Source organism: Saccopteryx bilineata, chromosome 1 (genome assembly GCF_036850765.1).
Source record: "Saccopteryx bilineata isolate mSacBil1 chromosome 1, mSacBil1_pri_phased_curated, whole genome shotgun sequence".
Taxonomy (NCBI): domain Eukaryota; kingdom Metazoa; phylum Chordata; class Mammalia; order Chiroptera; family Emballonuridae; genus Saccopteryx; species Saccopteryx bilineata.
The window spans coordinates 405,492,462-405,518,605 of NC_089490.1; the positions used below are offsets into that span (position 1 = coordinate 405,492,462).

The 26,144-nt window shown below is 63.3% G+C and overlaps 1 protein-coding gene across 2 annotated transcripts in view; it reads left to right on the plus strand.

Annotated features, from left to right (window-relative positions):
• The window catches only part of CARS1 (cysteinyl-tRNA synthetase 1), a 43,757-nt gene extending 18,153 nt beyond the window's left edge, over positions 1 to 25,604 (plus strand). For both annotated transcript variants that reach the window (XM_066252314.1, XM_066252313.1), the window contains 16 exons: positions 2,935 to 3,075; positions 3,190 to 3,278; positions 7,688 to 7,809; positions 12,321 to 12,433; positions 13,289 to 13,417; positions 13,725 to 13,854; positions 13,971 to 14,074; positions 14,391 to 14,488; positions 14,590 to 14,779; positions 15,154 to 15,222; positions 18,107 to 18,188; positions 20,107 to 20,187; positions 20,796 to 20,863; positions 24,123 to 24,182; positions 24,509 to 24,592; positions 25,167 to 25,604. In XM_066252314.1, the coding sequence (XP_066108411.1) occupies positions 2,935 to 3,075; positions 3,190 to 3,278; positions 7,688 to 7,809; positions 12,321 to 12,433; positions 13,289 to 13,417; positions 13,725 to 13,854; positions 13,971 to 14,074; positions 14,391 to 14,488; positions 14,590 to 14,779; positions 15,154 to 15,222; positions 18,107 to 18,188; positions 20,107 to 20,187; positions 20,796 to 20,863; positions 24,123 to 24,182; positions 24,509 to 24,592; positions 25,167 to 25,301 (1,695 nt within the window). In that variant the 3' untranslated portion in view covers positions 25,302 to 25,604. The remainder of the gene's footprint in view (positions 1 to 2,934; positions 3,076 to 3,189; positions 3,279 to 7,687; positions 7,810 to 12,320; positions 12,434 to 13,288; positions 13,418 to 13,724; positions 13,855 to 13,970; positions 14,075 to 14,390; positions 14,489 to 14,589; positions 14,780 to 15,153; positions 15,223 to 18,106; positions 18,189 to 20,106; positions 20,188 to 20,795; positions 20,864 to 24,122; positions 24,183 to 24,508; positions 24,593 to 25,166) is intronic.
• The last annotated feature ends 540 nt before the right edge of the window (positions 25,605 to 26,144 follow it).

Below are 26,144 nucleotides of genomic sequence, written 5' to 3' on the forward strand. Positions count from 1 at the left end.
CCAGCTTTCAGTGCCTTTGTGTCTGGGCTCCCGGAAGTGGGATGCTCCGGTCGTGTGGCGGTTTCCGTCTTCCTGCTCTGAGGCCCACGTGCTGTCTTCCACAGGAGCACGAGGGTCCCAGTGTCTCCCTGTCTTTGCCGACGCGTGCTGCTTTCTGACTTCCTCAGGGTGGTCGTCCTGAAGGGTGGGAGATGCTATCTCACTGTGGCTGGGGCCTGCGTGTCCCTGATGACTGGTGATCCTGGGTCATGAGCTGTGAGTTGTTCCTGACTGGCTCTGGATGCACCTGGGGCTGAATACCGGGGGCTGGAATTGCCAGGCTGGAGGGGATGTTTCTGGCTAACTGTCGGGGTCCCCAACACCACCCTCGTGGTCGCTGATTCTCCTGAAGGATTCGTGTGGGACTTGGCATGGAGCCATCCTCACGTCTAAGCTTTGTCCCAGGGACACAGCCTGGGAGAAGACGTGGGCTGACTCTGGAAGAGCTCCCTCCCTCCTGCCCCATCCCGGGAGGGGCATAGCCTGCTCTCCCCCACCAGAGACAAGGCAGCCTCAGGTGTGCAGCGTGTCAGCACGTGGAGCCCGTCGCAGCCTGGGCGCCTGGCACGGACCACCCCCAGCCCTTGGAGGAGAGCAGGGTTATGTTCCCATAAGCCATGCCGTGCGCAGAACACCACAGCGGCCGCAGGAAGCTGGTGTGTATGTGTGTGGGGGGGTGAGCCATCTCTCAGCCCAGGGGACGGTTCCGTTCCCGACACAGCCGAGGGCAGCCCTGCCAGCAGGCCCTTCCAGCTGTGAGCCCGCGCTCAGGCTGGTGACCTCGGGGTTTTGAACCTGGGACCTTGTGTCCCGGTCGGTGCTCTATCCACTGTGCCACCACCCAGGCAGGCTCGTTCAAAGTATTTTGAGACTTTTCTTTTTCTTTTTTGAAACTTTTCTTGAGCTAGCCGAGCCTGGTGTCATTTTGCAGTGTGTTGTTTGATCTCCGTGGACTTCGGGATCTCCCAGTTGTCTCTGTAGTCGACTTCTGGTTTAATCCCACTTGGTGTGAGAGCAGAACCTGACGATTTCTCTCCCGTAAGCCTGTTCGGCAGTGGTTCACGGCCCCGCCGGTGGCTGGTCCTGCCGACCACGTCCACGTGAGCTCGGGAAGAAGGTGTGTCCCGCCGTTGTTGGGTCAGGTCATCTCCAGTGGACGGACGGGGGTGTTGAGTCCCTGCTGCGGAGCTGTCCGTCTCCGAGGGTGGAGGGTTGAGGTTGGGGGCCCGTCTCTCTCCCCGGAGCCCCGTTGGGCTTCGCCGCCCGGAGCCCGATGCGCTTGGGGGCCCGTCTCTCTCCCCGGAGCCCCGTTGGGCTTCGCCGCCCGGAGTCCGATGCGCTTGGGGGCCCGTCTCTCTCCCCGGAGCCCCGTTGGGCTTCGCCGCCCGGAGCCCGATGCGCTTGGGGGCCCGTCTCTCTCCCCAGAGCCCCGTTGGGCTTCGCCGCCCGGAGCCCGATGCGCTGGCTTTGGGTGCGTGCACGCTGAGGACGGTTGGCTCCTCTCGGTGAACCTCCTTCATCGTGTGTGGTTCTTCCTCGTCGCTGCCCACGCTCCTCACCTGGGCGTCTGCAGCGTTCGGAGTTCGTGGCGGCTGCCCGCTTTCCTTTGATTCGAGTTGGCACGGCGCGTTCTCCTGCCTCCGTTTACTTTCCAATTTCAGCGTGTCTTGATGTTGACAGTGGGTTTCTCGTGGACAACGTACAGTTGTGTCCGGGGCTTTGGTCCACTCTGACGACCTCCGGCTTGTCCTTGGTGCGTGTGGACCACGGGCACTCAGAGTGGTCGTGGGCGCGGTTGTTCGATGTCCGCCACGTGTGCGGCTGGCCCCTGTCTGTCGTCGGTGAGTGCAGGTCCCCCGCCCGCCCTGCGGGCTCTCACTGACACGCAGGTGTGCACGGGATGCGTGCGTGCAGGCCCGGCAGGACCATCCTTGCCGCTGTTGACTGGTTGAGAGGAAGGACCAGAGTCAAACGTCCCGTCTCTCGTGCTCTTCTGCTCGAGCTGGAGGTCCGGGTTCCCGGCATGTCGTTTTCCTTCTCGCTAAAGAACTTCTGACGTCTCTTTCGAGGCAGGTCTGCTAGCGACAGGCTCTCCCGACTCTTGTCTGTCTGGAGAGTCGCGTCTGAAGGGCAGTTTCACAGAACACAGAGGTTCAGGTGGGTGGTTTATTTCTCTCAGCGCTTTAAGTATTTCAGTGCCCCCCTCTTGCTTGCCTGGGTCCGGAGAGTTTGTCGGATGAAGTCCTTACCTTGTTTTTCCTCTGACCTCTTCCCTTCCGGGGGTTTCTTTCTCTGCCTTTGCTTTCCTGCCTGTATTGAAAATGGTATGCCAAGGTGTAGCGTGTCTGGTGCCCATCCTGCTCAGTGTTGTGCGAGGTCACGGAGGGACGCGTCTCCCTGATGTGAGCGCGTGGTGACAGGCAGCGTCTCCTGCCAGCGCCGCACTGGGGTGGGCGTGGCACGGGCTGGCATCTCCGGTCCATGGCCTCTGACCATCCTCAGGGCAGCGTGGGCTTTGAAAAGACCTCCCTCCGGACTGACATCTGTTCATCTAACCCTCGGCCGTCTCCCAGTGTGATCCTTTTCATAAGCCCTCGACTGCGGGGCCGGGGGTGAGCACCGCGCATGTGCCGTGCCTCTGACCCTCCCATGTACGGGGTCTCAGTGCTGAGCCATTCGCGTGCGCACTGCGGGCCCCGGGGGGTGGGGGTGAGCACCGCGCGTGTGCCGTGCCTCTGACCCTCCCGTGTATGGGGTCTCAGTGCTGAGCCATTCGCGTGCGCACTGCGGGCCCCGGGGGTGGCAACGCCCAGATCAAGGCTGACATGGCGCAGAGGGCCCCCTGGAGGGACCCCGTACAACCGGAGCGTGTGTGGCTCTGTTCCCTTCTCTCAGGTGCTGTTGGAAGAGGCAAAGGACTTGCTTTCCGACTGGCTGGACTCCACCCTCGGCAGCGAGGTGACTGACAACTCCATTTTCTCCAAACTGCCCAAGTTCTGGGAGGAGGAGTTCCACAAAGACATGGAAGCCCTGAACGTGAGTGCGGCTGTCCTGCCCCGGCGGTCGCGGGCCAGAGGCGCGAGGGGCGGGGCGCTCCCGGGCCAGCGCACAGGGGGAAGGACCAGGACCGGCTGTCTCTGTCGTCCGCAGGTTCTCCCTCCCGATGTCCTGACCCGGGTCAGTGAGTATGTGCCAGAGATCGTGAACTTCGTCCAGAAGATTGTGGACAACGGTTACGGGTGAGCTCCAGGCCCTCCTCGGCCGCACGGCATGCCGGGGTGTTTTCCGGGCGAGCGGCTCTCCACCTGAGAGAGCCGTGGGAGCCGGGCCACGGTGGTCCCGTGAGGCTGCCGGGTACGAGGGCCCGGGGCTGCCGTCCCAGAGGCCCAGGCCGGGCAGCTGAGACCAGGGGCGGGCTCACAGCACCGGAGGCCAGAGACCGGAGATCATGGTGTTGGCAGCACGGGTCCCTCAGGGCCGTGAGGGAGGGGCCGCTTCAGGACCCCCCCTTGGGCTGCAGGTGGCTGCCCCTCGCTGCGTCTGCACACGCAGTTCCTCTGCACACGCAGTTCCTCTGCACACACGGTTTCCTGTGCACACGCGGTTCCTCTGCACACACGGTTCCTCTGCACGCGCGGTTCCTCTGCACACGCGGTTCCTCTGCACACACGGTTCCTGTGCACACGCGGTTCCTCTGCACACACGGTTCCTCTGCACACGGAGTTCCTCTGCACGTGCGGTTCCTCTGCACACGGAGTTCCTCTGCACGCGCGGTTCCTCTGCCCACGCGGTTCCTCTGCACACGGAGTTCCTCTGCACGTGCAGTTCCTCTGCACACACGGTTCCTGTGCACACGCGGTTCCTCTGCACACACGGTTCCTCTGCACACACGGTTCCTGTGCACACGCGGTGCCTCTGCACACACGGTTCCTCTGCACGCGCGGTTCCTCTGCACACGGAGTTCCTCTGCACGTGCGGTTCCTCTGCACACGCGGTTCCTCTGCACGTGCGGTTCCTTTGCACACGCGGTTCCTCTGCACACGGAGTTCCTCTGCACGTGCGGTTCCTCTGCACACGCGGTTCCTCTGCACGTGCGGTTCCTCTGCACACGGAGTTCCTCTGCACACGCGGTTCCTCTGCACACGCGGTTCCTCTGCACACAGTTCCTCTGCACACAGTTCCTCTGCGCACGGAGTTCCTCTGCACACAGTTCCTCTGCGCACGGAGTTCCTCTGCACACGCGGTTCCTCTGCACACGCGGTTCCTCTGCACACGCGGTTCCTCTGCGCACGGAGTTCCTCTGCACACGCGGTTCCTCTGCGCACGGAGTTCCTCTGCACACGCGGTTCCTCTGCACGCACGGTTCCTCTGCACACGCAGTTCCTCTGCACACGTGGGCCCCGCGTCTCCTCGTGTAAGGACACCCGTTGTACCAGGTCGGGGCCCACACTGACTGCCTTGTTTTACCTTACGACCTCTAGAAAGAGCCCAGCGCACAGTCTGAGTTACTGGGGGCCAGCCCTGCGCCCTGCGGGCCTGGGCACACCGTGCGCCCTGTTCACACTCACACCCCTCCCCTGCTGGCACGGAGGCTCAGCCTTGGGGCGCCACACAAGAGGACTCTTCTCTTGGGGGTTCCCTGGTGCTGGCTGCCATGCACACAGGCACCTAGCTATGCAGACACCCCGTCTTTGTTCAAGGAAGGGAGGAGGGGCAAGAGCAGGGATCCCCAAACTATGACCCGCAGGCCGCATGCGGCCCCCAGAGGCCATTTATCCGGCCCCCACCGCACTTCCGGAAGGGGCACCTCTTTCATTGGTGGTCAGTGAGAGGAGCACATTGACCATCCCATTAGCCAAAAGCAGGCCCATAATTCCCATTGAAATACTGGTCAGTTTGTTGATTTAAATTTACTTGTTCTTTATTTTAAATACTGTATTTGTTCCTGTTTTTTTTTTACTTTAAAACATGTGCAGTGTGCATAGGGATTTGTTTGTAGTTTTTTTTATAGTCCGGCCTTCCAACGGTCTGAGGGACAATGAACTGGCCCCCTGTGTAAAAAGTTTGGGGACCCCTGGGCAAGAGGCTGGCACTGGCTGCCCCCGGCCTGCCCCTGAGCCCCAGCGGGCTCGCTCACACAGCTCAGGGCCACCCCCACCCAAGTGGCCGACCAGCGCCTCCGCTCTGCCGAAGCCTGCCCTGGGCACTGTGGCGAGGCTGAGAGGTGCAGGCAGCACCTGGCCCACGGTCCCCTGGGAAGCCCACAGTGCGGACCGTCAGTCACGGGCCCAAAGCAGCGCGCTGGCATGCAGGACACTGCTGGTCCTTGGCAGTGTTGGCATCATGGTGCGGGCACTGGAGAGGCCGTGTCCTCAAGGTGCCGGTGAGCTGGCAGCCCCGCCCCAGGGGTGCCTCTCTGCACAGAAACTTAGCACTTTCAGAACGCACCTGCAAGTGGAAGCACAGACAGGAACCCGGTATGGTCTGCAGTGTGGCACCTGTTTGCTGTGCCCCTGCCGCGGGCAACGATGTGCTCCCATCATTGGGGAGCAGGCGGGCAGGCGCCCCAGTGTGGCCTGGGCAGCGCAGCCTCTCTAGACACACCACCCCTCTCCCCCGTGAACATGGGCTCTGCAGGGCAGCACACGGCCTGTCCGGGGTGAGTGGTGTGTGCCACGCCAGGGTGAGAGCAGGCAGGGCATTCCTGGCCGGGCCCTGCGGGTTGGCAGAACACAGAGAGAGGCAAGGGCATGTCACCCGGGATGGCAGTGTCACCGAGGTGGGCCAGCACAGGGCAGCATGCTCACAGGACGTGGGGTGGAGGTTCTGTGAACAGTGGCAGGCCACCTGCCAGGGCGTGGGGACTTTGCCTCTGCTGTGTGAGGTGTCCTTGTCACGTCCCCGCTCAGCCTGCACAGCTCCGTGGCCTAGAAAATCGTGTCACAGAGGTACGAGGTGGGCTGGCTGCAGCCTGCCAGCCCTGTGCCCGATCAGGTTGTGCTGTGATGGCCCAGGGCTGACTGGGCCTCGGCCACTCTGTCCCTGGCCTCTGCCGCGCTGTCCCTGGCCTCGGCCCACACTGTCCCCGGCCTCTGCCGCGCTATCCCCGGCCTCGGCCCACACTGTCCCCAGCCTTGTCCGCGCTGTCCCCGGCCTCTGCCGCGCTATCCCCGGCCTCGGCCCACACTGTCCCCAGCCTTGTCCGCGCTGTCCCCGGCCTCTGCCGCGCTGTCCCCGGCCTCTGCCGCGCTGTCCCCGGCCTCAGCCCACACTGTCCCCGGCCTCGGCCCACACTGTCCCCGGCCTCGGCCCACACTGTCCCCAGCCTTGTCCGCGCTGTCCCCGGCCTCTGCCGCGCTGTCCCCGGCCTCGGCCCACACTGTCCCCGGCCTCTGCCGCGCTGTCCCCGGCCTCGGCCCACACTGTCCCCGGCCTCGTCCGCGCTGTCTCCGGCCTCGGCCCACACTGTCCCCGGCCTCGTCCGCGCTGTCTCCGGCCTCGGCCCACACTGTCCCCGGCCTCGTCCGCGCTGTCTCCGGCCTCGGCCCACACTGTCCCCGGCCTCGTCCGCGCTGTCCCCGGCCTCGGCCCACACTGTCCCCGGCCTCGTCCGCGCTGTCCCCGGCCTCGGCCCACACTGTCCCCGGCCTCGTCCGCGCTGTCCCCGGCCTCGGCCCACACTGTCCCCGGCCTCTGCCGCGCTGTCCCCGGCCTCGGCCCACACTGTCCCCGGCCTCTGCCGCGCTGTCCCCGGCCTCAGCCCACACTGTCCCCGGCCTCGTCTGCGCTGTCCCCGGCCTCGGCCACGCTGTCCCCGGCCTCTGCCGCGCTGTCCCCGGCCTCGGCCCACACTGTCCCCGGCCTTGTCCGCACTATCCCCGGCCTCGTCCGCGCTGTTCCCGGCCTCTGCCGCGCTGTCCCCGGCCTCGTCTGCGCTGTTCCCGGCCTCGGCCCACACTGTCCCCGGCCTTGTCCGCGCTGTCCCCGGCCTCTGCCGCGCTGTCCCCGGCCTCGGCCCACACTGTCCCCGGCCTCGTCCGCTCTGTCCCCGGCCTCTGCCGCGCTGTCCCCAGCCTCTGCCGCGCTGTCCCTGGCCTCAGCCCACACTGTCCCCGGCCTCGTCTGCGCTGTCTCCGGCCTCAGCCCACACTGTCCCCGGCCTCGTCTGCGCTGTCTCCGGCCTCGGCCATGCTGTCCCCGGCCTCGTCCGCGCTGTCTCCGGCCTCGGCCCACACTGTCCCCGGCCTCTGCCGTGCTGTCCCCGGCCTTGGCCCACACTGTCCCCGGCCTCTGCCGTGCTGTCCCCGGCCTTGGCCCACACTGTCCCCGGCCTTGGCCCACACTGTCCCCGGCCTCTGCCGTGCTGTCCCCGGCCTTGGCCCACACTGTCCCCGGCCTCTGCCGTGCTGTCCCCGGCCTTGGCCCACACTGTCCCCGGCCTCTGCCGTGCTGTCCCCGGCCTTGGCCCACATGGTCCCCAGCTTCTGCCACGCTGTCCCCGGCCTCGTCCGCACTGTCTCCGGCCTCGGCCGTGCTATCCCCGGCCTCTGTCGTGCTGTCCCCGGCCTTGGCCCACATGTTCCCTGGCCTCTGCCGCGCTGTCCCCGGCCTCAGCCGCACTATCCCCAGCCTCTGCTTTGTCTTCCAGCTACGCTTCGAACGGGTCCGTCTACTTCGACACGGTGAAGTTTGCGTCCAGCGAGAGACACTCCTACGGGAAGCTGGTGCCCGAGGCGGTGGGCGACCAGAACGCCCTGCAGGAGGGGGAAGGTGAGCGGGGCGGGGCCGCGGAGGCACTGGGATTCCCAGGCCACAAGTCCTCACCTCAGAGGGGTGTTAGGAGTCTCCTGAGCTACGCTGTGACACGTATCATTTTTTAATAAGCAAACAAACCCAGCTGGCCCTTGAACCACCCAGGTTTGAACCACAGGGGTTCACCTATACCCGGCACTCTTCCCCATGAACACTGTAGAAGTATTTTCCCTTCCTTGTGGTTTTCTTAATAACATTTTCTTTTTCCTACCTTAGTTATTGTAAAACTGCAGTATATATAACAGACAAAGTCTGTGTTAACGGCTTAGGTGTGATTGGTAAGGCTTCGGTCAGCAGTAGGCTATTATTATTAGGTTTTGTTGTTTGTTTGTTTGTTTGTTTGAGAGACAGGGAGGGAGAGAGAGGATGAGAAGCATCAACTTGTAGTTACTTTCGCTATAGTTGTTCAGTTCAGTGATTGCTTCTCATATGTGTCCTGACCGGGGGCTGCAGCTGAGCCAGTGAGCCCTTGCTCATGCCAGTGACCTGGGGCTCATGCCAGTGACCTTTGTGTTCAAGCCAGTGACCCTGGGGTTTCAAACTGGGGACCTCCGAGTTCCTGGTCGACGCTCTATCTATTGCATCACCACCGGTCAGGCAAAATACTCTTCAATTAGGTCATTTCACCTTCAGGGCTGTGTTCTAAGGAAATATCAGAACCGAAAACAAAACAAGACAACACAGACGCGGCCAGAAAAGACAGACTGAGTTAGCTCAGCAGCGTTCATGCGAGACCCGCTGGTGTTTAAGAAGAGACAGACTGAGTTAGCTCAGCAGCGTTCATGCGAGACCCGCTGGTGTTTAAGAAGAGACAGACTGAGTTGGCTCAGCAGCGTTCATGCGAGACCCGCTGGCGTTTAAGAAGAGACAGACTGAGTTAGCTCAGCAGCGTTCATGCGAGACCCGCTGGTGTTTAAGAAGAGACAGACTGAGTTAGCTCAGCAGCGTTCATGTGAGACCCGCTGGTGTTTAAGAAGAGACAGACTGAGTTAGCTCAGCAGCGAGCAGCGTTCATGCGAGACCCGCTGGCGTTTAAGAAGAGACAGACTGAGTTGGCTCAGCAGCGTTCATGCGAGACCCGCTGGCGTTTAAGAAGAGACAGACTGAGTTAGCTCAGCAGCGTTCATGCGAGACCCGCTGGCGTTTAAGAAGAGACAGACTGAGTTGGCTCAGCAGCGTTCATGTGAGACCCGCTGGTGTTTAAGAAGAGACAGACTGAGTTAGCTCAGCAGCGTTCATGTGGGACCCGCTGGCGTTTAAGAAGAGACAGACTGAGTTAGCTCAGCAGCGTTCATGTGAAACCCGCTGGCATTTAAGGCTGACGGAGCAAAGGGGGCATCAGCGTGATGCTAAAGCCTTGCGTCCCCCCCGAGGGGGCCGGTCATGGACTGTGAACCGGACGGCATGACCTCCACATCTCTGGAGCGAGGAAGTAAATGCACCCGCATCTATCGGGGCAGATACACTTTACCAAGACGGAGAGGCCGGCTGAGTGCACGTTAGTGGCAGTGGTCTAACAGGTCAGAACGTCACCCCTGGGAGTTGAGGAAGGTCCACTCCTTGAAGGGCCGCACATAGGACCACACACCAGGCCACATGAAGGAGTACCGTAAAGTCCCAAAGAGTGGCTCCCCGTGGGACCACACACTGACCACAACGACCAAATTACTGTTGACCCGGAAGGGGCACATAAAACTGACAGACCTGTGCTTTCCACAGGGACAGTGCTGAGCGGACAGGGAGAAGCCACCTGGCCCAGCCGGCTGGCCTCTAAACGGCACTGTGCGTCGCCTGTCCTCTCCCCGGCTGACGCGAGGGCCGGTTTACGTTGCAGGGACGAGAGGAAAGGAACCCAGGGGCAAACAAGGGATGAGGAGGGACACGCGCTCCCTTTGGGGACATTGCCACTTCTGTCACCTCACTGCAAGGAAGCCCCGAGGTGCTGTTGTTCATGTAGATGCCAGCGCTCCAGCAGGGACGGGGTGCTGGGACGGGCCTGTGTGGCCCACCAGCTCACCCTTTTGAGGACAGCGGGCATCTGGGTGACGGTGACAGACCCTGCTGACATTCTGCGGTCACACTGAGGATCGGGAAAGGGAGGGAAAGGGTGTGTGACTCGCTCCTCTTACTTATAAAATCTTGAGCAGGCCCTGGCCAGTCGGCTCAGTGGATGAAGTGTGGTCCTGGCACGCCAAGGTCACAGGTACGATCCCTGGTCGGTCGGGGCACATGCGAGAAGCAGCCAGTGAGTGGACAGCTGAGTGGACAGCGAACTGATGCTTCTCTCTCTGCCTCTCCCGAATCAATGGGGGAAAAGATCTTGAGCAAATAACAGTGTCACCAAAGAGTGACACTGGTGAATGGGGAGGGGTGTGCAGAGTGAGGTCCTCTTCTCCCTGTGACAGAACATTGTGAGCAACCATGTTCGTGACAAAAAAGTTAACCTTAGTGTGCAGTCCGTCACTAAGACTGTGGCTGACCGAGGACGTGAGGACGTCACGGTGCCACACCCAATGTTTCGAATGCTTCCTGGAGAAACCCCCGCAGACAGGGACAGAATGGACAGGAAGCCAGGACAGAGCGTGGCCTGGGTCTCTGCATACTGGACGTGTCCGTGCTCTGGTCCATGGGTTTACGGTGACGCAGCTGGACGTGTCCGTGCTCTGGTCGATGGGTTTACGGTGACACAGCTGGACGTGTCCGTGCTCTGGTCGATGGGTTTACGGTGACACAGCTGGACGTGTCCGTGCTCTGGTCGATGGGTTTTCGGTGACACAGCTGGACGTGTCCGTGCTCTGGTCGATGGGTTTACGGTGACACAGCTGGACGTGTCCGTGCTCTGGTCCATGGGTTTTCGGTGACACAGCTGGACGTGTCCGTGCTCTGGTCCATGGGTTTTCGGTGACACAGCTGGACGTGTCCGTGCTCTGGTCCATGGGTTTACGGTGACACAGCTGGACGTGTCCGTGCTCTGGTCCATGGGTTTACGGTGACACAGCTGGACGTGTCCGTGCTCTGGTCGATGGGTTTACGGTGACACAGCTGGACGTGTCCGTGCTCTGGTCGATGGGTTTTCGGTGACACAGCTGGACGTGTCCGTGCTCTGGTCGATGGGTTTTCGGTGACACAGCTGGACGTGTCCGTGCTCTGGTCGATGGGTTTTCGGTGACACAGCTGGACGTGTCCGTGCTCTGGTCGATGGGTTTTCGGTGACACAGCTGGACGTGTCCGTGCTCTGGTCGATGGGTTTACGGTGACACAGCTGGACGTGTCCGTGCTCTGGTCGATGGGTTTACGGTGACACAGCTGGACGTGTCCGTGCTCTGGTCGATGGGTTTACGGTGACACAGCTGGACGTGTCCGTGCTCTGGTCGATGGGTTTACGGTGACACAGCTCTGCGATCGGGCACCGCAGAGCATCAGCAGCGGTTGTCCCCATGTTTGTGACTCTGCCGTTTTTCCTGATCCTTTCTCGTGTTTCCCAAGTACTCTGCGTTTGGTACGTGTCTCGTCATCGGAAACTTGGTGGCGTACCTTCTCTAGTGTCCCCCCCGGCCGGCTCTCAGGGTCGCAAGCCTCTGTCACCTGACGGCTGGAGAGGTGTCTGTGAGGTCACGCTGGGTCTGCACCCCGACACTGAGAACATCCTTCCTGTTCCCGAGTGTCCCGTGACGGGCTGCCAGCACCCAGGAAGGGGCCCTGGCCCGGTCACCCGGCTCTTAGCCCGTTACCACGGGGGTTCTCTGTGGAGGCTGGGCCGCCGGCAGGTTTTCATTTCCACAGCGCCGGTGTGTCCCTTGGGCCCAGCACGTGGTCTGCAAGTGTCCTGTGCTGACCGTGCTCCCCTTCTCTGGGAAACGTCGTTTCTCTTCCCTGCCCCTGCCGGACACAGACTGTGTCCCCAGGACCGGCACTGACCGGCTTCTCTGCTCCCTGGGGCCTGCAGCCTCCGCCCCGTTACCTCCGTCTGTGAGTGTCCCTACTGGCCGCCTGCAGGCCCGAGGAGCCGCTCGCAGAGGTCCAGCCGGTCCTCATGCCACCAAGCAACAGCTGAGTCACGCAGGCCACTGTGCGAGCCGGGGTCCCCAGACATGCCCACGAGCTGCTGCCGTGACATCGCCTCGTCTCGGACCAGAGCCTGTCACCTATCCTGGGCTCTGGGCATGGGTGGCAGGGCTGAGCGTCTCAGGAAATGCAGGCGCGAGCCAGGCCCACGGTCAACAGCCCCAGACACTGGCCTGTGACTCAGTCAGGGACTCCTGAGCTCACAAGTAGGGTTTCCTAAACCCAGACGCTGAGATGGCCCCAAAGTCTGGGCAGGGTAAGCCTGAAGGTGTGCTTGACCACACGAATAAACGGAAACCCGTCCAAGGGCCTGACTGACCTGAGGATGCCCCACTGGCCTTGACGTGAGACGGTCGCGTCCCTCGGGCCGCGCTGAGTAACCCGCCCCTCCTGCCTGTCCGCAGGTGACCTGAGCATCTCGGCAGACCGCCTGAGCGAGAAGCGGTCCCCCAGTGACTTCGCCCTGTGGAAAGCCTCCAAGCCGGGGGAGCCGTCCTGGCCGTGCCCGTGGGGGAAGGTGAGCAGGGGGAAGGCGCAGGGCGCTGGGGGAAGGTGAGCAGGGGAAGGCGCAGGGCACTGGGGGAAGGTGAGCAGGGGAAGGCGCAGGGCGCTGGGGGAAGGTGAGCAGGGGAAGGCGCAGGGTGCTGGGGGAAGGTGAGCAGGGGAAGGCGCAGGGTGCTGGGGGAAGGTGAGCAGGGGGAGGCGCAGGGCGCTGGGGGAAGGTGAGCAGGGGAAGGCGCAGGGCGCTGGGGGAAGGTGAGCAGGGGAAGGCGCAGGGCGCTGGGGGAAGGTGAGCAGGGGAAGGCGCAGGGCGCTGGGGGAAGGTGAGCAGGGGAAGGCGCAGGGTGCTGGGGGAAGGTGAGCAGGGGAAGGCGCAGGGTGCTGGGGGAAGGTGAGCAGGGGGAGGCGCAGGGTCCGTGGGGCCCTGTCATGGGCAGGGCTTTGCACCAGGGCAGCGCACAGCTGCCCCATCCCGGAGTCCACCTGCCACTGAGCCTCGCGGGCCTGTGTGCCGGTCACTTCTCTTCCAGGGCCTTCTGTCTGCCCATCTTGCAGCTGGGGGTGGGGCTGCTGGACCACCTCAGAGGCCCCTCTGTCCCGGTGGGCTTTGATCTGAGTGTTGCAAGCTCCTCGGGCCAAGGTCACCCTGACATGCCCTGTGATAACATGCCCGGTGGCCCCGCTCCTGGCCGAGTGCTCGGAGTCTGGACACGGCATGGTCTCCGCACAGAACCACGGGGACTGCACAGAACGGGTCCCCTGCACTTCCTGCTGGGGTGGAACACCTGTTTCCAGAGAGCTCAGGGGTTCTGAGGGTCAGAACATTGGGGCGAGTGAAGCTCAGAGCAGCCGGTCACTGTTTGGTCCCCAGGGTCGTCCAGGGTGGCACATCGAATGCTCCGCCATGGCGGGCACCCTCCTGGGAGCCTCGATGGACATCCACGGAGGGGGCTTTGATCTCCGGTTCCCCCACCACGACAACGAGCTGGCACAGTCGGAGGTAGGTCCCGGGGGGGGGGGGCAGGCCTGTCAGGGGGGCCGTCTGAGTGAAACCTGGCTCCCACGTCAAGGATCTGTCTGTGGGAAACAGCTCGAACCCTAATGATTTGGGCTGATTTCCCACATGAACAGCTTGGCCTCTGGCAGCAGACAGGCCTAGATGCAAACCAGTTGTTACCTCCCCTGCTCGTCAACCCGGGGGGTCCCCGTGAGCCCCAGCATGGCCGGCACCTTCCCCGGCACACCGGGGCGCCACGGGATCCAGTGCCCGGGACTCAGGGCCCTGCCCTCCCCCTCTGCGTGCACAGGCCTACTTTGAAAATGACTGCTGGGTACGGTACTTCCTGCACACGGGCCACCTGACGATCGCGGGCTGCAAGATGTCCAAGTCGCTGAAAAACTTCATCACCATCAAGGACGCCTTGAAGAAGCACTCAGGTAAACCGTGGCCACTCCCAAAGACCCCAGGGTGCTTTCCTTGGCGGCCGTGGCTGTGGCTGTGGCCGTGGCCGTGGCCGCAGGCTGAGGGAGCCGCTGCCCTGCTTTCCCCACAGCGAGGCAGTTGCGCCTGGCCTTCCTCATGCACTCGTGGAAGGACACGCTGGACTACTCGAGCAACACCATGGAGTCGGCCCTGCAGTACGAGAAGTTCATGAGCGTGAGTCCCCCTGCGGGGGGCGCTGTCCTCTGGCCCAGGGCGGGACGTGGGCGGGGGGACCAGCTCCGTGTCAGCCCCCGAGAGAGCGAGGGAGCTGGTGCCCTGGCCCAGGGCGGGACGTGGGCGGGGGGACCAGCTCCGTGTCAGCCCCGAGGGAGCAAGGGAGCTGGTGCCCTGGCGCGGGGCGGTGCTGCGCGCCTGGTTCCCCGGGCGGGCGAGGCGGAGCTCAGAGCCGCAGCCCTCATCCACAGTGAGCTCTTGGACCCGAAAGCTGTCCTCCAGGCGGGCACTGCTCATCGGAACTCCCTAACCGTAGGAGTTCTTCTTAAACGTGAAGGACATCCTTCGCTCTCCTGTGGATGTCACCGGCCAGTTTGAGAAGTGGGAGGAGGAGGAGGCAGAGCTGAACGAGAGGTGAGGTGGAGCGTCTCCCAGGGCGTCCGGTGTGCCCTGACCTGCGCAGACGCTGCGGTGGTGGTGGGCTGACGTCCCCGCCCCCTCCTCCACCCACTCAGCTTTTACAAAAGGAAGACGGCGGTTCACGAAGCCCTCTGTGACAATGTCGACACTCGCACCGTCCTGGAGGAAATGCGGGCCCTGGTCAGCCAGTGCAACCTGTACATGGCAGCCCGGAAGGCAGCCAGGAGGAGGCCCAACCGGGCTCTGCTGGAGAGCGTGGCGCTGTACCTCACCCGCATGCTGAAGGTGCGCTGCGCCCGGCTCTGCGCGTGCACGCGGGTGGGCGGTGCGTGGCCGGGGGAGGGGAGCCCCACGGCCATGCTGCAGGGGGCGCCCTGTCCCTTGGAGCAGATCGGACACAGGCGGCTAGCTGTCTGCCTCAGTTTCCTCTCCTGTCTTGTTTGGAAAGCAGAACACGTGGGCTTGACCCACAGGCCACCTGGTGCACAGCTGTTCACCGTGTGCACCTTCGTGCTGCCTGGGTCTGGGGGCTCTGCTGCGGGCAGGACCCGAGTGAGAGTGGCCGGCTGCCCGCCCCCTGTGTGCAGCCACATGCCTGTGGACCAGTCGGCGAGCGCCACTCTCAGGCCCGTTTCCTCCCCCATATCTGCTTTTCCTAGATCTTCGGGGCCATCGAAGAGGAAAGCTCCCTGGGTTTCCCTGTCGGAGGACCTGGAAGCAGCGTAGATGTGAGTGCAGCCCACCCGGGCCCAAGTCTCCCACTGGGCCGCCCTCGGGCCACCCGTCCCCTGGGAAACGGCACACTGCCAGGGGCACCCTCCTCCCTCCCACACCTGCCCCTGGTCCCCGGCTGGGGCAGACTCGGGACGTTGGAGGCTAACAGTCCCCCCGCATGGGGCCTCACGGGCTGAGCCTCCATCTTGCTGGGAGAACTGAGCATGGTCACCTGCCCCCCAGCTCCGTGAGCGGAAGGTCAGGGGAGCCAGAACAGCCTCCCTCCCTGGCCGTCAGTTGGGAGGGTCTGTGCTGCTGTGCTGAGCTCAACCCCGGGACACCCGACTAGAAGGGAAAGTCCCCGCCTTCACTTAGGGTGTGGCCACGTGGCAGCCTGGCCCACTCGCTGGTCCTCGCACCTGTGGCCCTGAGCCCAGATAGGGAGTCCCCTCGCTGAGCTGCCTGTGCCCAGATAGGGAGTCCCCTCGCTGAGCCGCCCGTGCCCGGATAGGGAGTCCCCCCGCTGATCCGCCCATGCCCGGATAGGGAGTCCCCCCGCTGATCCGCCCGTGCCCGGATAGGGAGTCCCCCCGCTGAGCCGCCCGTGCCCGGATAGGGAGTCCCCCCGCTGAGCCGCCCGTGCCCGGATAGGGAGTCCCCCCGCTGAGCCGCCCGTGCCCGGATAGGGAGTCCCCCAGCTGAGCCGCCCGTGCCCGGATAGGGAGTCCCCCCGCTGAGCTGCCTGTGCCCGGATAGGGAGTCCCCTCTCTGAGCCGCCTGTCTGGCGGGTCTGGGCTCGAGACAGCCTTCCCCAGGGGCGGCCATGCTTGGCGTGGGGGCGGACACACACAGTCCTGCTGCGTGACAACTGTCACGTGACGTGTGCCCGTTCACGTCCCCCTCGGCGGACTGCCACCCCCTCCCTGTCGGGGACGTGCCGCCGCTGTGTGACTAGAACGCTTGTCTGCGTGCTCACGTGCAGTGCAGCAGGTGCCACTGAATAAGACGGGAGTTGAGTCAGCAGGAAGGCAGGATGGCTCCCCGGGGCATGGACAGACGCCCCCCAAGCCGCAGCTCCCAGAGCGGGCAGCTGTGCCGTGAGAAGTACCGCCGGGCTCCATGCCTGGGCCGCCAGGGCCCGTGCCAGCCTTGGCACTTGCGCTGTGGCATTCCCGGGACCTGGCCCTCCGGGAACATCTCTGGTGTTTCTCAGAAAGAGAGGCCACACGGCTGCTTTGTTCACAAGCTCGTTTCCTTTTCTAAAAGCGCCGAGTTAGAAACGGTCCCCTGAACTGGAGTAAAGAGTGCTTCCCATGTCCCACGCCTGGGGGTGGTGTGGGGTCTTCCTCTGGCTGTGGACGTGGGTCCCAGGACCTCACTGGTCCATAGGAAGTGCGCCGGGTGAGCCTGCTGGGCCCCAGGGTGCCACGTGGTCCACGCTGTTGGCAGTTCATGGGCTCACTTCCAGACCCACACTGTTTCAGGACCCGGGGAGGCAGCTCCTGAGTGCTGTACTGGGTCAGCACCGAGCCGTCCACAGCACACTGGCGTGGTCAGCGGGACCGCCAGCCGAGGCTGGCAGCCATGGAAGCCCCTGTCCCTCCCCTCGCCAGGGTTGAAGGACCTGGGACCCCGGAATCCAGCTCCTCCCTGCAGGGTCACGTTCCCTCAGCCCAGGGGCAAGATTGGGCCCCGAGTAGTGTAGGCCAGTGGTCCCCAACCCCCAGGCCATGGACCAGTAGTGGTCCATGGGCCACTTGGTACCGATCTGCAGAGAAAGAATAAATAACTTACGTTATTTCTGTTTTATTTATATTTAAGTCTGAACGATGTTTTATTTTTTTAAAATGACCAGATTTCCTCTGTTACATCCATATAAGACTCACTCTTGATGCTTGTCTCAGTCACATGATACATTTATCCGTCCCACCCTAAAGGCCGGTCCGTGAAAATATTTTCTGACATTAAACCGATCTGTGGCCCAAAAAAGGTTGGGGACCACTGGTGTAGGCCACACTGAAGGCTCAGCGGCCTCGCCAGCTTTTGTATTTAGTTATTGATAACCTAGTGATGGAGCTGTCCAATGACCTAAGAGGCAGGAGAGGGCCTGACCAGGCGGTGGCGCAGTGGATAGAGCGTCGGACTGGGACGCAAGGACCCAGGTTCAAAACCCCGAGGTCGCCAGCTTGAGCATGGGCTCATCTGGTTTGAGCAAGGCTCACCAGCTTCAGCCCAAGGTCACTGGCTTGAGCAAGGGGTCACTGGGTCTGCTGGACCCCCCCCCCCCCGTGGTCAAGGCACATATGAGAAAGCAATCAATGAACAACTAAGGAGCCGCAACAAAGAATTGATGCTTCTTATCTCTCTCCCTTCCTGTCTGCTTGTCCCTACCTGTCCCTCTCTCTGTCTCTTTCTGTCTCTGTCACAAAAAGAAAGAGGAGGCAGGGAGAGGCTGCTCAGAGGCCAGCGGGAATACGGCTGATGCGACACAAAGAGTCTGTAAAGCCGAGCGCGTCCACTTTGGGTTCTGCCCTCCCACGGGCTTTGCCAGCTTTGTGTTCTCTGGCCGCTCATCGTCTCTGCTGGAGGCTCGCGGGACAGCAGGGCAAGCGTGCGTGTGGACGGCAGGCAGGTCGAGGACATAGTTGTCTCGACCCGGCGGCTCTGAGGTGCCGGCCCCGGTGTCCACAGGCCCTGGCCGGGAGGAACGGTGTCCCACCTGTCAGGAATGGCGTCTCCCAGGAAGGCCTGTGTGTGACCAGTGTGGTGCGGGAAGCTACCTGTTCTCCCGCGCCCATGCGCCCGTGCCGGCCTCTCGGCAGTGCCACGCGTGTGCCGAAGCGGGTGTGACCCACACGAGGGGGGCCCCTCTCAGGAGCGAAACCCGTCTTCCCACAGCTCGAGGGCACCGTCATGCCGTACCTCCAGGTGCTGTCGGACTTCAGAGAGGGGGTGCGGAAGATCGCCCGGGACAAGAAAGGTGAGGCCGGCGCTACGCAGGCTCTGGGCCTCCTCGCTGGGCTCCTGGGCCCGGGCGGCTCACCCTGGGCCAGCACTGTTGACAGTGGGTCTTCCTCTCTTGTGGGGACGTCCTGGGCGTTCTGGAATGCTCTGCAGCATCCCGGGCCTCTCCTCACTGGATCTGGGAGTGTCACACCCCCACCCCCAAGTTGTGACACCCAGAAATGCCTCTGGACGCCAAGTGTCCCCTGCAGGGCGGCACAGCTGGGCGGGGACCACGGAGAGTGTGAGAGGCCGGGGTTTCTCTGCCTCCTGCCCTTGGCGTGGAGAGTCAGACGCGGGCCCTCTGAGCCGCGGTCCAGCCTGCTCTCTGTGTGCGGGGTCGGCTCTGCCCTGCTGAGTCCGCGGGCTCAGGCTCGAGAGAGTGCCCCGTGCTGGCTTGGCAGAGGCGAGCCACGGTGACTGGGAGCGTCCTGCGGGGAGCCAGGGCCCCCAGAATTATTTCCCACTTGGGCCCTGGCGGGGTGAGTGCCTCGAACTTGGGGTTTTGCTCACGCACGTCTCCCTGGTGTATTCAGCCGGCCCTTTCCCGTTGACGCTGCTGAGGTGCGCCCACACTCAGGTGCCAGTAGGGTGGGCAACGCTGGCTCTGATGTCCACCCTTCTGGCCAGCTTCGAACCGCGGCCGCCCAGAGCGGGGGCCAGCTGGGCATCCGCTCCGCTCTCCGCGTGGTCTGTTGGAGGCGCGGCCACCGCACAGCTCTGGCACACCTGGGACGGGGTGTGTTGTCCGCCTGCTTCACACGGGGCACCCGTTCTCCTCCCGGCCGCACTCTGGGATGGCGACAGGGCCTGCTCCCATGGGACCGTTCGTCTCCGCGAAGCTGGTATACAGCCCCTGACCTGCCTACCACTGGCTCTCACCTCAACGCTGAATTCTGCCCTGAGGTCAGATTCAGGCCTAGCGGGAGTTTTGCATGAGCAGCTCCTGGCGTCCAGCGCACGTTTGATCAGGGTCAAGCCCTTCCGCTCCGTGTCCCTAATGTCCTAACTGCAAGTGGGGTTGCTCTCCCTGCCCGGTGCCTCCTGGGAACGGCTGCCTGGTCACCCAGCAGTCCAGGGTGCCTGACCCTGCAGGGCCCCCAAATTCAGGCCCAAAGGCCACACCGGTCATCTTCATCCCCACTGCCCCCCGCTCTGCTTGATGTGTGTCATCTTCCTTGGAAAAGTAGCTTCAGAGCCAGCAGGCCCCCCAGACACGGCTCCCTCCCGGCTCCTGGGCAGGCCACCTTCCTCGGAGTGGGACAAGCCCTGGCCGGGAGCACCGTGACAAAGCCAATGAGTGTCACTTCGGTGGGGCAGGGGCCCAGACTTCTGGCCCTTCCATGTCCCTCTCTGGGCCAGGTCTCTCCGTGAGAGATGCTAGCGGCTGCAGGGGGTCACCGCATCTCCAGAGTCACGAGTACTCCCAGACAGCCTCATCCTTTACTCCAGCCCTGTTCTGGCCCTCGCCAGGCAGTGGGAGCTGGGAGCTGTGGGGTCCTGGGCCAGGTGAAGAAGGCGAGGGGCCCTTCCAGGACTCCTGAGTGACCTCAGGGCACAGGCCCAGAGCGAGTGTGTCCTTGGTCCCTGGCTCCCAGACTGGAGTGTGCCAGCCTCTGTCAGGAGTGGCACTTCTGTGCAGTAGGATCTAGTTCTGTGCACCTGCCCAGGGTGCAGCCCCCAGCCCGATTCCTCCTGTTCGGAATCTGGGGACCAGTCCGTGTGACCTCAGGCAGCGCCTGCCTCTGAGCAGTGTCCTTGGACAGGCAGGGGTGGCGGGAGTGAGGACCCCCTGCCTCCTACAGCTGGCTGGGCAGCTCGGCTCCCTCCGGGGCTCGGGACGGCACACTTCCCAGGGTCCCTGATGCTCTCTGAGTCACTGTTTCTGCCCCCAGTCCCCGAGGTCCTGCAGCTCAGTGACGCCCTACGGGACGACATCCTGCCCGAGCTCGGTGTACGGCTTGAAGACCACGAAGGTGGGACTTGTGGAAGGAGCGTCCCCCCGATGGCAGGGAGGCGGGACGCTGGGTGGGGGATGTTCTGAAAGGGCCACGAGAAGGGGTCCTGGCATGGGGTCCAGGACCACTGTGTTTGTCCCCTGTTGAAGACCCTGGAGCGGTGTCCCGGGCCCTTCCGAGGGGGCAGCCTTGCTGTTTGATCTCGTGTGTCCTCACCAACAGCTCATCTGTCTAAAGGGGGTTATGGTGCCCGCTCTGTGGCCCAGCGGCCCCTTGCTCACACTGGACCACAGGCCACCTCTTCTTACCATCCGTAAGAAAGACAGGAGAGGGCCTGTGTCGCATGACTGTCAGCCAGGGTCACAGCTTGTCTCTCAGCCTTGCAAAGAAAATTATTAGGTTTTTTAAAAGATTCAGATGACACATCTTACTTTGCGACTTCTGGGTTTGCTGTCATGAGCAGTAAGGGAGGGGGCCCACCTCGCATTTCTCCAGGGGACCCTCGGCTGTAGCCGGGGTGGGGAGGGTGTGGTGAGCCAGGCGGGCGGCTGGTGGGGGAGGCATCAGGGAGGCCAGACAGATGGACATCAGGCCTCAGCTCTCCTGACAGACCACTTGCTTTTCAGGACTGCCAACTGCGGTGAAGCTGGTGGACAGAGAGACCTTACTGAAAGAGAGAGAAGAAAAGAAAAGGGTGAGTAAAATTAAGTGCCTGAGCTCGATAGTCATTGAAAATGTGAAAATCAGTCTGACCAGGCGGTGGCGCAGTGGACAGAGCGTAGACCTGGGACGCTGAGGACCCAGGTTCAAAACCCCAAGGTCGCCGGCTTGAGCGTAGGAGCACAGACATTACCCCATGGTCGCTGGCTTGAGCCCACAGGTCGCTGGCTTGAAGCCCAAGGTCACTGGTTTGAGCCCACGGTCGCCGGCTTGAGCGTAGGAGCACAGACATGACCCCATGGTCGCTGGCTTGAGCCCACAGGTCGCTGGCTTGAAGCCCAAGGTCACTGGTTTGAGCCCAAGGTCGCTGGCTTGAGCGTAGGAGCACAGACATGACCTCATGGTCGCTGGCTTGAAGCCCAAGGTCACTGGTTTAAGCCCAAGGTCGCCGGCTTGAGCGTAGGAGCACAGACATGACCCCATGGTCGCTGGCTTGAGCCCACAGGTCGCTGGCTTGAAGCCCAAGGTCACTGGTTTGAGCCCAAGGTCGTCGGCTTGAGCGTAGGAGCACCGACATTACCCCATGGTCGCTGGCTTGAGCCCAAAGGCCTCTGGCTTGAGCCAGGTGTCACTGGCTCAGCTGGAGCCCTCCAGTCAAGGCACATATGAGAAAGCAATCAATGAACAACTAAGATGCCGCAACTATGAGTTGATGCTTCTCATCTCGCTCCCTTCCTGTCTGTCTGTCTCTGTGTGTCTCTTCCTCTCTCACTGGAAAAAAAAAAAAAGAAAACCACTGGAGTTTACATGCTTACCTTGTAATAGTCAATGTTATACTGCTATTAAAAGCTGAGAGTTGATAAACGTCAGAAGGAAAAATAAAGGAGATAGGTAGCTAGTTGTTAGTTTGGTAACAAAAATAACTTACCTTCTAATGAAGGGCCTCTTTTTAAAAAGTAACTTGCAGATTTTAAGGGAAAACGAGTCACTTTGAGTCAACTGTGGGGCTGACATACTTGGTCACACCTGGCTCCTACCTGAAGTGCTGTCTCCTTTGTCACCTGGGTAAGAATGTGTCACAGCTGCCAGAACCCTCCTCCCCACATGCCTAGGACAGCACTGCGCCCTCACGGCCAGGAGCGGGCCGGGCTCAGGCCACCGTGAGTCAGGACAGCCTCCGCCCTCAAGGACCTTGGAGTCCTGTAGCGGGAGCTCCAGGCACACACACAGTTCACGTCGGAACTGCTGGGCGCACCTGGCCAGGTGGTGGCGCAGTGGATAGAGCCTCGACCTGGGACGCTAAGGACCCAGGTTCAAAACCCTGAGGTCACCGGCTTGAGTGTGGGATCTTAGACCTGACCCCATGGTCACTGGCTTGAACAAGGGGTCACTGGCTCAGCTAGAGTCCCCCAGACAAGGAACATATGAGAAGTAATCAGTGAACAACTAGAGTGATGCAACTAAGAGTTGATGCTTCTCATCTCTCTCCCTTCTTGCCTGCCTCTCTCTCTCTCTCTCTCTCTCTCTCTCTCTCTCTCTCTCTCACACACACACACACACACACACACACACACACACAAAAAACAAAGAATTGCTGGGTGCGGCTCGGGAGAAGCCTGTGGGGTGCAGGCAGCTGACCTCCTGGCCCCGTAGGAAGTGGGGGCAGGCACTGTGGGAGGGGCCCCCGTGGTGAGCGAGCATGGGGGACCCGGAAGGGCCTTGGCAGATGTTCAGAAGTAGAGCCTGTGGGCTGGTTGGGGCCTGTGGCCAGAGAGGAACGGCATGGGAGGCGAGCGGGGTGAGGAGGTCCAGTGCCAGCGGAGGTGCCGGACCCATTTAGACCCAGGAGCCACCTGCACATCCCGCGTGGCTGGAAGGATCAAGGGGCCGGGGCTCGCCGTCGGCGTCCACCCGTGTGACCGCCCATTTCTGTCACGTCAGTCACCCAGGTTTCTCTCGGGCTCTCGCATCTCCTTGGGAGCCACAGCGTGTGGCCTGCTGTGACCCTGCCACGGAGGTGACGTGGGGCGGCCGTGCCTCCTAAGGGGCCAGTGCCCAGCTTCCCACGCCCTCCCCAGGGAGCTCTGCCACCTGGAAGTGCTCGCTGGGGCCTGGGGACGTGGGGCCCCACCCACACGTGCCTCTCCCTGCAGCTCCTCATTGGCCACGGGCCTCGCAGGGGGGCTTGCCAGCACTGCGGTGGCCCCTTCCTCCCAGTAGCTCCCGTGTCAGACCGAGGGCAGCGGCCTCCCGCCAGGCCACCCAACTGTCGGAGGTGGGGTCCTGGTGTCTCCTGGGCCCTGCCCGGCACCTTGGCACCACACCTGCACAGACAGCATTTCGGGCGGCATGGCCCGCCTCTCCCAGGCCCCAGCCTCTCCCAGGCCGCAGCCCGTCCCCACCGCCAGCCCCGCCCTGTCAGGCTCTGTGGCGACCATCCCGGCCCAAACGGGCTTGTGTCCAGGCTCCTGTGTCCAGCCAGCTGCCTGAGAGCTCCGCTGGGCGGGGAGCACCTGAGGCTCAAGGTGTCCGAGAGGGAACGTGTGATTTCAGCGCCCAAACCTGTGCCTCCTTCCTGTCCGGGGCTGCACGCCGGTCCGTGCAGTGACTCAGGACCAGCTCCCAGGCAGCTGTGGGGCTCCCTCTCACAGGCAGCCAGCCCTGCTGGCCCAGGCCCCACACCCAGGCCCGAGGACCTCGCTCCCCGCCCCCCCCCTTCCCTGGCCGCCACCCTCACCCTGTCAGGATGTTGCCCACGGGCTGGGAGGTGGGCTGCCTGCAGCTCCTACAGCTCCTCCCCCACCCTTCGCCCAGAATGAGCCCAGGCTCCCCCCCCCCCACCCCTGTCAGGATGTGGCCCACGGGCTGGGAGGTGGGCTGCCTGCAGCTCCTACAGCCCCTCCCCCACCCTTCGCCCAGAATGAACCCAGGCTCCCCCCCACCCCCTCACCCCCATGCCCTGGCCCCTGTGGACCTCTGCCCTCCTCTCCCATCCTCCGCGGGCCCTCCTGATGCGGCCCCTGGCCACCTGCCGACGGGGCTGCTACCTCTCCGGGCAGCTCGCCCTGTAGCTGACCCTCAGGTCTCCCCACATGGGCTGTCTGTGTGGAGCACGGCCGGGCACCCAGGACCCGCCAGGTCAGCACAGCGTGCTGCTGCCTGGGCCCATGCTCACCGGCTTAGGGTGGGCCGGTCCCCACCCCAGGGCACAGCAGGGGCCTTGCTTTGTCCCAGCTCCCACCCGGAGGGGGCCTGGGACTGACCGGTCATGGCTGTCCCTGCACTGCCCCCAGGTTGAAGAGGAGAAGAGGAGGAAGAAGGAGGAGGCCGCCAGGAAAAAGCAGGAACAGGAGGTAGCGTGCGAGAGCGTTTGGTGGGGCGGCTTCCACCCTGCGCCCTCTGCGCTCTGTCCGCTTGCGGCGCCCACCCAGCCCTCGGCACCCGCCCCACACCTCCCGCGGGGAGGCTGGTGGCCCCGGGCAAGGGAGACGTAGCCTGCGTGCTGTTGCGATAATCCCCCCGTTTCCACGGGGAGGCACGTGCCTCTGTGTTGAGCTACCCTCACTTCCCTTTGCCCGTCTGGTAGCTTCTGAATCTGGGGCTGGACGGGGAGCGGGCGTGTGGTCCCGGGCGAGAGCCGTGTGGGCTCTGTGGCGGTGACCGCGTGTCTGTGTTCCAGGCCGCCAGGCTGGCCAGGATGAGGACCCCGCCCGGTGAACTGTTCCTGTCAGAGCGCGACAAGTACTCCCGGTTCGATGAGAATGTGAGTCTCTTGTTTCAAGCCCGCGTGAGGCCATTAACTTGGACGACAGGACTGGTGCCGGAGAGTGAGCTCTCTGTTCAGGCGCAGGTGGAAGGGAGGCAGGGTCCTTTGGCACCAGTTTAAGGTCCGATGCCTGTGGCCCAGGGTACCAGGGCTGCCCCCCCCCCCCCCCACTGCTGCGGCTGTGCTGAGAGGGACCGCCTGGGAACTTACACGAGTTTTCCCTGCCTAGCTGGCCAGACATGTCCCCTGCCCCAAGGGCTCTTTGTTGCGGCCGCTCACTATCTCAAGACCCGCAGGCCCCCTCCCTGGTCCTGCTGCGTACTTGCCACATACTTCTGGGCCGGTCACGTCAGAGCTGCTTGGAGCACTGCCCTGCCCCCGGGTGGGTGTCCCAACCCAGTCACGTCTCAGAGGCCGGGACAGGCATGTGAGTCCGTGCCCGCCCTGGGCCCCAAGCATTGCGGTCAGGAGGCAGCCAGGCAGGTGGACGTGTTAGGTCAGGAGCAGAGCCCTGAGGTGGGGCTCAGAGAGGTCAGTGCCCAGCAGTGACGCCCGTGCTCTCGTGTTCCAGGGCCTGCCCACACACGACTCGGAGGGCAAGGAGCTGAGCAAAGGGCAAGTCAAGAAGCTGAAGAAGCTTCTGGAAGCTCAGGAAAAGCTGCACGCAGAATACCTGCAGATGGTCCAGAACGGGGGCTGCCCGTGACCGCGGGGCCGTCGGGGCTGCTGCCCGTGACCGCGGGGCCGTCGGGGCTGCTGCCCGTGACCGTGGGGCCGTCGGGGCTGCTGCCCGTGACCGCGGGGCCGTCGGGGCTGCTGGCCGTGACCGCGGGGCCATCGGGGCTGCTGCCCGTGACTGCGGGGCCATTGGGGCTGCTGGCCGTCTCTGCACCCGCAGCAGGGCCCCGAGCCCCGGTCACATGTACAGGGGCCCTTGGTCCTAGACTGTTCCCAGCGGCCGCGCCGGCCGGGCCCCGAGACGTCAGTAATAAAGTCTTCCCACAGCGAGGCCACCGCACTCTCTGCCGTTGCCACACGCTGGGCGCTGGGCCGGGCCTGCTTGCTCAGCAGGCCAGCACTGCCCGGTCAGTCCCCGTGTGGACTGCTGTCAGTTAATCCCTGGTGTGTGGGCGCATTGGGAGGCTTTGGGCAGGAAAAAGGCCGGCTCAAACCACTGGACCCGCGGACGCCCCACACAAAGGCCCCTCAGCCGGTCCCCCGGTTCTGATGAGTAAACATGCAGCCGTCCGTCTGCCGATGGCTGGCTCAGCAGGCGGGCCCTGGCCGCGACCCAGCGCACCGTCCACAGCAGCACGTCCGGGTCTGGAAGGAAGGGGGAGGTCTCCACACACTGGGGCAGCTGTATCACCGTGTCACCGCCCCCCGCTCACATGTTCTTTCTCCTCAGGGCTGAGAATCAGCACCTGAACTCTGACAAGCCTAGCCGCCCCGACTGAGGAGGGTGCGGGCCGAGCCCCCCAACCCCCACTGCTTGGCCCCCACTCAGGTCCATTGGGACAAACTCCTCACTGTCATGCGGGGCAGTCAG